General features: G+C 39.4%; 1 protein-coding gene across 1 annotated transcript; it reads right to left on the bottom strand.

Moving 5' to 3' along the window:
- Nucleotides 1-1,829: 1,829 nt before the first annotated feature.
- LOC140146349 (glutathione peroxidase 2-like) lies at nt 1,830-8,197 on the bottom strand. Its single transcript, XM_072168161.1, has 2 exons — nt 7,860-8,197; nt 1,830-3,856 (listed from the first exon to the last, which is right to left on the bottom strand). The coding sequence occupies exons 1-2, from the start codon at nt 8,112-8,114 to the stop codon at nt 3,341-3,343; spliced, it is 771 nt and encodes a 256-aa protein (XP_072024262.1). The 5' UTR covers nt 8,115-8,197; the 3' UTR covers nt 1,830-3,340.
- Nucleotides 8,198-12,215: the final 4,018 nt, after the last annotated feature.

Raw genomic sequence — 12,215 nt, 5'->3', positions numbered from 1 at the left:
CTGCATGAGATTCGAACCATCAATCTTCTCCACAAGTTCTCTTTATCCTCGCACTATAGTCTAATGCTCTGCTCACTGGGCCACAACGTATCAGGTGAATGATTAACGCATTATCATGAACAAGTTTGTTCGATCTTGTTCATAATTGTATGTGTCGATAGGTTTCACCATTTAACTACACGTACCCTTAATGATCAGTGATAATAGTCGGCTTTTACAGGGATGGCGCTCTCTCATTTCCATGCACTCCATAGCGCCATTAGGCGAACGTTTACGGTATTAATAGATTATAACACGAAACTATTTTGCGGGTGAAAATTGGGATGGAGTTTTCTTATGATAACCTTTGTGCACGGGAGATGCGACTGAAGGAAATTGAAGAAGCAATCACCTGCTTCGTGAGACATAGATAGATGACGTGTAGCTGAGATGACAATAGGGTAATAAAGTGTGTACAGTATCTTATTATGAAACTCATATCAATATTACATTTGAAAGTTATGATAGATGATTATCAAATACACCTATTGACAGGATTAGGTCTGGATACCTGCCAACTCTCCCTATTCCGGGGGGGGGGGCACTCAACTTAAATTTTGGTAGGGGTGTGCAGCGCAGAGTTGGAACTAAGAACTGATTATTAGACATAATAGGGGCTTGATGAACTGAAATTTCAACATTTTGATGGGGTATGTGAACTAAAATTGGGTCCAAATTTGAACCAAAGAGCTACAATTGTCAGAGTTTGAGGCTCAATGAACTGGAACATGATGCAAATGTGGGGCTTACGGAACTGCCAGAGAGCCTGAAAAAGGGACCCTTGAGCGCCGCACATACCCGTACCACCTTTACATGTGAGTGAGCCCCCCGGTCCCTATTTAACAGAGATTGTCCTATTTTTACTGAGAGTAAAGAGAGTGATTTTACCATGTGTCCCTAGTTTTGTAAAATTATGACTATATTAATGTATAGGAAATTTAGGAATGTCCTTTTATACTTTTCCCTCCCATTTTTGTCCCTATTTGTGAGGTTTTAGGTTTGACAGGTATGGGTCTATAATTCATTTTCATTGGAATTTGCTATCTCATACTGTCATGCATGCAGTGGCATAGGCCAACTGCGCAAAGTTTCCAAGAGTGCAAATTGTAAAATTGTCTCTACTAAAATGAGTTTACTGAGACAAAATGAGCACGATCGCCGGAAAATATGCAGTGGGTTAAATAGGGTTGATTTTGGTCTAAAACATGCAGAGAAGGTAATTTGCCTTTGTAAATTTTCCGGGTATTTCAATTGTTGGTAGACTCGGTTCAGTTCAGGTACCCAGCAAACACAAAACGTTTTGCAGAAAAACGGATTATAAGATAAAAATATTTTAATAATACTGTAAAACCTCGTCTACAAGCATATAGAGTGTTTTTGATGACAGCAATATACGAAACAGCTATAAATATGCCAATACAATAGATTCGTCTTACAATAATACTTGTTTGTATAATGCTTGTATCAGTAATTTATTATTTTGTTTATGGATGGCGCCTGGATTAATTTAACTTTTATCAAAAGCTCTCTTTATGCTTGTAGACGAGGTTTTACGGTATTCAAAAAAATATTGTTGAAAACCTGATGCAAAATATTCTAACATAATGTTATTTAAGTGTTGACAAAATATATCGCAAGAATATTTGCCCCAAAATATTTTATATTAACATTTTGACAACATTTAAAAAAATGTTGTTGTAGAGCTTTTTCATATGAAACATTTTAAAAACGTTTTCATGACTTTTATAAAACTCGACATTTAAAAGGGCATTTCGTGATCCACAAACCCCCACTTTTCTCAAAATAAGTTGAGATTTATACGACTGGAAACCGCTGGCTACATAATGTTTATGTCCCAAAAATTTCTTGTAGGTTAATTCGTTTAGCAAAAATATCGTCAAATTTGAATTTCGTTCTGGTATACCAGAACGAAATTACAACAGTGGCCGATGGAGCAGTGTAAATCATGCATAACTCGCAAACGCGAAACCGGAATCAACTGAAATTTTGGGAATAAGCTTTTTTCGTGGATAGCTACTGAAAAATGTCATAAAAAGAGGATGCTAGTATCACGAAATCCTCCTTTAAATGCTATCAAACCGCCTATAACGTTACAAGAAACACTGACGTCAATAAAACAATATAATGTGCGTCAATATCGGACACTCAGTGAACCATGGGAGTATAGGCTTCTCCGTCTTCTGGAGTGGTCGTTAAGCCATCGGTATCTTTTAGAAAGTAGGCCTAATACATGTGTACATGAAATATGTGTTTTGAGAAGAGTAAAAGCTATCGAGTATTAGGCACATTCTCCGATAAAGTGTTCAAAAAGCCAAATTTGTGTCGCCCATAGTTTCAAGTCGTATTCAGACTTGTTTCGTCAGAAAGAAATGACCTTTTTTAATATAACTAATACTTAGGAGTTGCTTTCTAAAATGTGTGGGGCTAGAGGTTCTAACATGCCTAGAACGTATAAAACAATAAAGCTGATTATGCATATCCATTGTTTTCCTCCATGTCGCCAGCCAAGGTGCGTTCCGTATAATGTGTCCCTGTTCGCTATACATGCGCTCATAATAATGGATTATAGGTACTATTAATTAGCTGGTATCATGCCCTAATTATAAAGTATAAAACATCACAACGCAGGTTATTAAATTTTTCCAACAGGTCTTTGAGACTATGTCGCCAATATTGTTCACAGATACGTTACCATATTTCTAATGGATAGCAATCTGTCAAAATAACTAGCTATATGAATGTTCTCATATGTGATGGATCAAGCAGGCTCCATAGTTATATTATATATGTGGTACATAACACAATGGTTTCAAAGTAAAAGAAATCAGGTCTATTAATGGCAAAAAATCCTGACGTTACGTTCATGTCGTCACAGATACGTTACCTAAATTCTACTCCCCTCTGAAAAAACGCTGTGATAAATGAAGCCAAATACCATACCAGACTTTAGTACTTTGGGTGATGACTGATCAAGTATGAGTATTAAGTCGATAAGTTTTTACACTTGCACGATTAAGACAAAAGTGTGAAAAGGCTTCACAGATACGTTACCACTGATACGTTACCACCAATGCGTACAAGTAATATTGCTCAAAAATTAAGTATTGTTGAAAAATCACCCATGCATTGTTTTGTGCTCTGAAACTATTAAAGTTTAAGATTCTGAATGATTTTCATGAATTCTTCGTGGTTGGAATTTTGCAATTTGCGAGACCAAACTTGGACGCTTTATCGGAGAATGGGCCATTAGTCAAATAGTTGCTACAATAGTCACATAATATTAGTGTATTTTTATTATCGCCTTCTCCTCTCTTCTTGCTCTTTTCTTTCCGTTTTCTTCAAATTTCTTCACTACATTTTCATCAGGCTCTTCGAACAAATTCAATCTGCTTTTTGTCATTTTATTTGGAAACGTTCTTTTCACTACTTCCTCAATGTCAAACGCTAAAGCTGACGCTCTTGTCCGTGACGTATATCTCTTCATCGGCGTCCCATCTGGCGAGATCAAAAACTTCTCAAAATTCGCTGAAATTTCATAATTTTCCGGATGTCGAGCATCGTCGGATGACGTCGGCAATCGTTGAGTAAGATACTCAAATACAGGATGTGTTGTCGGACCTGTGACGTCACATTTTCCCATCAGGTGAAATCGGGGCTTAAAGTTTCGGCCTGGTCGGACGTGTCGGAGACAATTCATTATCTCGTGGTCGTCATAAGGTTCGCATCCGAATTGATTGCAGGGAAAAGCCATGATGGATAACCCACGTGTACCATATGCTATCATCAGATCGTTTAACTGTTTAGAAAGAGAGAATGCTATTATTAGTTAAGGGCAAGGAAAAGTGGCCTATTTGGGTGCATTTTACACCTATTACGGTGTATTTGTCACCTATTTGGGCGTACTTTCACCTATTTGGGTGTATTTTACACCAATTTGGGTGTATTATACAACTACTTGATGGGTATATTTTACACCTATTTGGGTATATTTAACACCTATTTGTGTATTTTATGTGAGAATGCCGTTATTGGTTAAACAATGTGTGTTACACCTATTTGTGTTTACTTTACACATTTGGGTGCATTTTACATCCATTTAGTTATAGCGCCATTTCCAGTCTTCATACCCATAGACTTAAAGGTCCATTAAAAAAGAACCTCATTCAATTTGTAATAAAATTTGCAATGATTCTAATTGAGCAAGTACATAGGCAATGCGCCCTTTTCAAGAAAGGCTATTTAGTATTCAATTTTTTTGATATATTCTATATCACTGGTATGTCATGTATGTATGGTCTAAAATGCCCATCTGAAACATAATTGTATGGTTCGCCTCCAATTAATTGCAGGGTTGTAATTAGGGTTAGTATTAAGATATTAGGTTTAGGCTTAAAATAGTGTTCGTACTGAAACTCTGACCTGTGTAAATTCTCTTACTGTATTCATATCTCCACTCGTCACATTAGCCACTAATACCATAGGGTTATAATTAGGGTTAGTATATATTATGATATTAGGGTTAGGTTTAAGATAGTGTTCGTAAACTCTGACCTGTGTAAATTCTCTTACTGTATTCATATCTCCACTCGTCACATTAGCCACTAATACCATATATCCTCTTATCAGAGATAGGGTTATAATTAGGGTTAGTATTAAGATATTAATAAGAAATAGTAATGTCATCTTGCGAAAAAGTAAGATCATCAGAGTTGGAACCTGGAATGTGCGAACTCTTAACCAGAGTGGGAAGCTCGAAAATGTTAAGCAAGAGATGACCCGACTTAAAATCAACATACTAGGAATAAATGAAACCAGGTGGACAAATAATGGAGACTTCAAAATCGATGACTTCAAGATGATTTATGCAGGTGGTGACAAGCATGAGAAAGGAGTTGGGCTAATGCTAGATGCAGATATGGCTAAATATGTGCTGGGCTATTGGACTGTAAGTGAGAGAGTTTTGCTGGTCAAACTACAAGGACAACCTTTCAATATCTCTGTTATTGTAGTATATGCTCCCACAGCAGAGAGCACAGAAGAGGAGATTGATGCTTTTTATGATAAACTGGAGGAAGCAAAGTCTCAGTGCAAATCAGATGAAATACAACTGATCATGGGAGATTTGAATGCAAAGGTGGGGCAAGGACAAGATGGCAAAACAGTAGGCGAGTTTGGACTTGAAGAAAGAAATGAGCGTGGTGATAGATGGGTGCAATGGTGTGAAGCAAACAACATGGTAATCACAAACACTTGGTTTAAGGAGCACCCCAGAAGAATATACACATGGAAGAGCCCTGGGGATCGCACAAGGAACCAGATAGATTTCATACCCATTAATGACAGATTTAGAAGAGCAGTGAAACATGCGAAGACACATCCTGGGGCAGACTGCGGAAGTGATCATATTCCAGTAGTATGCACACTTCGTTGTAAGCTGAGAAAGTCGAAGAGAGCGAAGATCACGAAGAAGGTAGATTTTGAACAGCTGAAGAAACCAGAGATCCGAATGGAGTATTCCATCAAGGTGGAGAACAGGTTTGAGCAACTTACAGACGAAGGAGAAGAGATGACATGGGAATCAATGAGGGATATCTTGGTTGAAACAGCAGAGGAATGCCTGCCAAAGAAGAAGAGAGAAAGTAAAAGCAAGTGGATGACAGAAGAAATTCTATCAATGATGAAAGACTGGCTTACTATCAAGAACAGAATAACATTCAAAATCCTTGTCATTGTTTTCAAGTGCCTAAATGGCTTTGCTCCATCATACCTTGCCTGCAACTTGTCTCTGTACTCACCTGCACGAACTGGCTTACGATCTTCAACTGACACTACCAGACTCACTGAACAAACTTACACACCTCGCACTCTTCAATCTGCTGCCGACAGATCATTCGCATATGTTGCTCCTCGGTTGTGGAACACTTTACCACCTGCTCTGCGTTCTGTGCCATCACTTCAAATGTTTAAAAAAGGACTTAAAACACACCTTTTTACACAATGATTTTCTTTTGTTCCATATTATTTGCTTGCTTTTATTTTTGTTTTGTTATTTATTATATAGTGTATCATCACACACGCTGTGATATCTATGAAACAGCGTGTCATAAATAATTTGTATGTATGTATGTATGTAAGACAGGCAAAAGATCATGGACAGGGATTCGAAAGAATATAGAGAGTTGGCCAGGCAAATAAAGAAACGTTGCAAGGAGGCCAAAGAGACCTGGCTGAATAGTGAATGTGCCAAAATTGAGAGTCAATTTGGAGAGAATCGGAAATCAGGCTGTTCAAGCTCTGGGTGCATCAAGGCAAATGGTAATATGCTGGTAGGGAAAGATGATGTAATGAAAAGATGGATTGAATATGTTGGGGAGTTATTTCACGATGTAAGGGATGGTTTGCCAAGCTTTCCCGATTCTATTGAGGGTCCAAAGGTATTGCAGTCAGAGGTTCGATCAGCTATAAAAATGATGAGCAGAAATAAGGCTGCTGGGCCAGATGGAATAGTTGTTGAAATGATTGAAGCATTAGAGGATTATGGTAATGAGAAACTGACAGGAGTCATCAACAGAATGTATGATGATGGGATATTTCCAGAAGACGTGAGCAAATCAATCTTTATTGCTCTTCCCAAGAAACCTGGCGCTGTGGATTGTGAACAACACCGTACAATTAGCCTTATGAGCCATGTTACAAAGATAATTCTAAGAATCCTGTTACTCCGTGCAAGAAGTAGAATAAAACCTGAGATTGGTAAAGAGCAGTTCGGCTTTGTAGAAGATGCTGGTACCAGGAATGCGATTTATGTCTTGAGAATGATAACAGAGAGAGCGGTAGAGATGCAGAAGTTCATGTGTTTCATTGACTACTCAAAAGCCTTTGACAAGGTGAGACATGATCAGCTTTTTGGAGATCTTGACAGGCTAGACCTGCATGGAAAGGATCTACGACTGTTGCAGAACCTTTATTGGAACCAAACAGCGTGCATAAGGGTGGATGGAGATTGTAGTGAATATACAAGCATTAAGAGAGGAGTCAGACAGGGATGTGTGATGTCATCAGATCTGTTCAATTATTACAGTGAGCTGATTCTAAGGGAGCTAGAAAAGGAAAATGGTCTCAGTATAGGTGGACATAACATCACGAACATAAGATATGCAGATGACACTGTCCTATTAGCTGAGTCTGAGGGTTATAATTAGGGTTAGTATATATTATGATATTAGGGTTAGGTTTAAGATAGTGTTCGTAAACTCTGACCTGCGTAAATTCTCTTACTGCATTCATATCTCCACTCGTCACATTAGCCACTAATACCATAGGGTTATAATTAGGGTTAGTATAATTATATTATGATATTAAGGTTAGGTTTAAGATAGTGTTCGTAAACTCTGACCTGTGTAAATTCTCTTACTGTATTCATATCTCCACTCGTCACATTAGCCACTAATACCATATATCCTCTTATCAGGGATGGGGTTATAATTAGGGTAAGTATTAAGATATTGGGGTTAGGCTTAAGATAGAGTTCGTAAACGCTGACCTGTGTAAATTCTCTTATTGCATTCATATCTCCACTCGTCACATTAGCCACTAATACCATAAGGTTATAATTAGGGTAAGTATTAAGATATTAGGGTTAGGTTTAAGATAGTGTTCGTAAACTCTGACCTGTGTAAATTATCTTACTGCATTCATATCTCCACTCGTCACATTAGCCACTAATACCATGGGGTTATAATTAGGGTTAGTATTATGATATTAGGGTTAGGTTTAAGATAGTGTTCGTAAACTCTGACCTGTGTAAATTCTCTTACTGCATTCATATCCCCACTCGCCACATTTGCCACCAACACCATCCTTTTATCAAATTTCGAAAAGTGCACCATTTTTCCATCAATCCCAAGTGCCGACAACTCAAAGAATGATCTCACTGCCGACACTGGTAACAAAAGCTGACGATAATGCTGGGAAACCGACGATGCTAAACCAGCGTCGGCAGCGGCGGTGACGTCGGGAGAAGGTCGTTGTGTTGTAGTCCTTAACCCCGTCATGTCATCTGTAGGCTGAGATCTTCACATGCCGATATGATATGAATGGTCATGTTTTTATTCCAGTGCTGGCTGTATCAGGTAATGTTTCGCGACCCGTAGGCATAATGTCGGCGATAACTAGATTAACGGTGTTATCACGCGCATGCAAAAACTATGCGCAGTTTGCACACTGTGCATTACGGCTGTATACTGAGCTTGCGGCGCGAGACTGTGTACTGAGCCTGCGAGCGACTCGCTCTTTTGCAAAAGCGACCGAGTTCTTATTAATATGCTTTGTGTACGTGATGGTGATGTGCCTCACAACGAACGGCGGAAACTGCTCAAACATTCCACCTGTCCGCGTTTCCCTCACTGTAGGCATCGGATGCCGAGATGCTCGCTGAGAGTCCTAGCGACAAGTTCAAAATATAATTTATAAATTCAGAATTGTACATTTTATGACCATATCTGAAATCATGTTTGAAACATGCATTTAAATGAGTACAAACAAGCCCAGTATTGGTTCAGTAGTTCATGAGATAGCTCCTGATATTTTGAAAGATTACTACAAAATTTGGACTTTTTATGTTGAAGCCTATGACCTCCAGCACGAAAAGCATTAAAACCACAATGTACGATTTCCGTCATTCTTAATTTGGTTAATGTTCACCCAACATGAAGAAATAGGCCTAATATCAGTAATAACTGCCATTCATTAGGAAACGAATTTGGAGAAAACATTCTGTTAATAAAATACTATGCTGAGCCACCAGCCTGGGTGGCTCACGCTCCAGTAATTTCAGATGATTGAGCTCAGTAATACATCAAAGAATGTCTTCCAATTCATGAAAACAAATAGATAATCAGCTCATCGGATTAAAAGCTTAGAGGGAAGGTCTTGCTGCTCAGCGAGTGTTTGTAATTATCAGAAGGGTTTCTCCAAATACATTTTCTAATGTAAAGAATTCGCGGGAATATGAAAGAAAACGCATTTCCTATCTTGGCTGTGCTGTTCTATGGTTGATTTTAATATAAATTAATTCAGTGTTGTGGATGCCTTGCAATGTGACACAATTACAAAAACAATCCGATGATTATTTTGTTTGCTCTACCGCACAGTGTCGATCGACACCCTGTATTATAAATATAAACTTAATACTCCGTTGGTGAGCGACGGGCGATTGGTATTTCACCGAACGCAAGAAAAGGTGTCCTATCTGATTGGCTAGAAATCGATCGCTAGATCGCTCAGTGGTACAAACTCAAAATGGAGAGATGTATTCAATTCGATTGAAATCAATATTCTATTATTGACGCAGATAAAGAAAGTGGCATAGTGTGTCGATATGTACATTGTATTGTATTATAGACTTGTGATTTAATATTCTTACATAATTGTAATTCTCAAACAGTTGAATATATCACAATTTTGATGAACGATTTCAAAATCGTTATGGATAAAATGCAGTAAAAAATATCCACAGCAAACAGCAATCCCCGCTAATTAGTGTATTGCATTTCCAGTTAGTGTATTGGAAACAAAACCTGGGTTTTACCTGACAACAAATCGTAGAAACGTAGAATAGAAACTCTGTGGCAGGCTCTGTGGTATCTCATATCGTGTAAATGGTATGCTTAGCCTGAGTCGCTCGGCCTATCTCGAACAAAATCGCCATGCGTAGCTGTTGAAAAACGAGAGGATTCGCCGTACTATCACGGCAATTTTTTACACGAAGACAAGGGATGATGACGCTGTATACCGTGCAAGGCGATAAAAAGGCTTTCATCAACATGATCAACGAATATAACTTCATCAGGAATGCTATTGCTTGAAGTGGATCCATTACAAATCCCACACATGATTAGTGAATCGACATTATACTCTGCTTGCTAGCCGAAGCCTTCAACCTAAAATGTCCAAGTGTTGAGACATGAGTAACGACAGTGGCGTCCAAATGTGATTTGATCCCACAGAGCACATTGGCGTAGCTAGGGTTTGGGATGCCCGAGGCTTAGAATACATAATGGCGCCCCCCCCTCTTGAAACGATTGCTAATTAATTTTGGTTATAAGGGCTAGTGTGCAATAATTATGAGCCCCTAAATTGCTTGCTCCTCCCCCGGCCTGCCAAAAATCGTCCCTCCCCGACCTGCCAAACATCTTCGCCCCCCCCCCTTTGCACATGCCAAATTTGGAGATCCCACTTAGCATGCTTAGCAAACCTTAAAGAGTTAAATGGTCTAGAAATATGTTGCGAGCACAGCGACCAGGAAAATTTGCGCACAAGCGTTTCCGTACTGTTTTCTTAAGCCATTTTAGAAAGGCGCCCTTGAATGTGTGCCAAAATCGTTTGCCCCCCCCTCATCTTGGCAAAAATTGCTTGCCCCCCCCCCATCATTTTACCCTCCCACCAGGGCTCACAGCTCCTAATAAAGTCGAAGTCTTAAATTGATCTTTCAAATGACTATTTGTGCTGAAATGCGCGTGAAGCAGGGCAAAAACTTTTACTTTCATCGCTTGGAGGGAGCGCAGAATCGATGCTGCTGAATTGATCAATTTGGCACCCCCAAGGTGGCGTCCAGGGCGCGTGATTCCCCTTCCCCTCAGTGGCTACACCACTGCAGTCCCACAAAAAATGATAAATTCGCAAGGGTACTATCGAAGATACAATCCACTAAACACGACAAAATTCAATACAAACCCAAAGAAATTCTGGAGGAAATATCTATTTTAGAAGAAAAGTCATTGTATCATATTTGGTATGATTTTAAAGGGTATGAAATAAGGATTTCAAATCTGGAATATCTCAGAAAGTATTTTTGTCATCTTTATGCTCCTTATGTGGGAGGCACTGGGAGCATCTGAATGGACACAAAATGGTGGTCGAGTCTTACATTAGCTGCTAAACACATTCAATGGAATTTGGATATTCCTCTTGAAATTCACACACCCCCAATGGAAGACACGACATTATTCTTCCACACAGGGAGTGTGAATTTCAAATGGGATTACTTGATTTGGTTACTCCAGTTAATATACAACCCTCTGTTGTTAACGTCTTCCATTGTGGCCATAGATGGTGTGTAAATTTCAACTGGGACAGCTCGATACCAAAACGATTTTTACAAACTAAGTGGTCATGGTTTCGCAGCGTATGCTCCAAGAGGTCTGGCTTAAATTAACAGCGTTTTGCGCATCTGACGAGTCACCTGATGTTCTGCTTGGCTGCGAGTCATGGTTAGATGACACTGTAGGTTCTGCCGAGATCTTTTCTAGCGATTACCATGTCGTCAGAAACGACAGGAATAGACACGGCGGAGGTGTGTTTATTGCCATAAGAGACCATTTGCCCCGCATTGAGCGACCTGATTTATCAACAAGTGACGACGAGCTGATCTGGTGTCAGATTGTCACCGGGGAGTATTCAAATGTCTTCATTGCATCCTTCTACAGACCGCCAACACATAGACATAACTTTGCAACAGCCTTAAGAAAATTCGCAGTGAGTGTAAGTCACCCTACATTATTATTGGAGGGGATTTTAATCTTCTTAAGATAACCAAGTTGCTCACGGTGAACTTCAAGAGAGTATTCTCCGAATTGCAGCTGACATTGGACTTGATCAACTTGTTCACTTTCCAACCAGACGAGACAGTAATGATACCGAGAACATCCTCAGCCTATATTTCACCAATAGACCATCGCTGGCTGACAGTGTTTCTCCTCATTCAGGCTTAGCTGACCATGACATCGTGCTGGCAAGTTTCTCGCTGCAAGCTCCGCTACCAAGAAAACCACCTAGGGAAGTTTACAAGTGGGGAAAAGTCGACGAGACAGGCTTCAAAAGTGATGCCAAAGTCCTAGCTGATAACTTCCTTGATAGTGCACCTGAAACAAGATCCACAGAGGAAAACTGGTGCAGACTGAGGGATGGACTGCTTAATTTAACTAAGACACAAGACTGTCAGAGGGAAGAACAATGCACCTTGGTTCATTCAGAAGCACAAGAAATTGTGCAGGAAGAAAGAGCGTTATTACATCAAAGCAAAAAAGACCGGTAGTGATCACCACTGGGACATGTACCTGAAGGTGAAACGCGAGGTGGAGAGAAACCATGCTGCT

Source organism: Amphiura filiformis, chromosome 2 (assembly GCF_039555335.1).
Source record: "Amphiura filiformis chromosome 2, Afil_fr2py, whole genome shotgun sequence".
Taxonomy (NCBI): domain Eukaryota; kingdom Metazoa; phylum Echinodermata; class Ophiuroidea; order Amphilepidida; family Amphiuridae; genus Amphiura; species Amphiura filiformis.
Note: the sequence above shows the minus strand (reverse complement) of the source record. Positions and strands in the feature narration are given on the sequence as shown.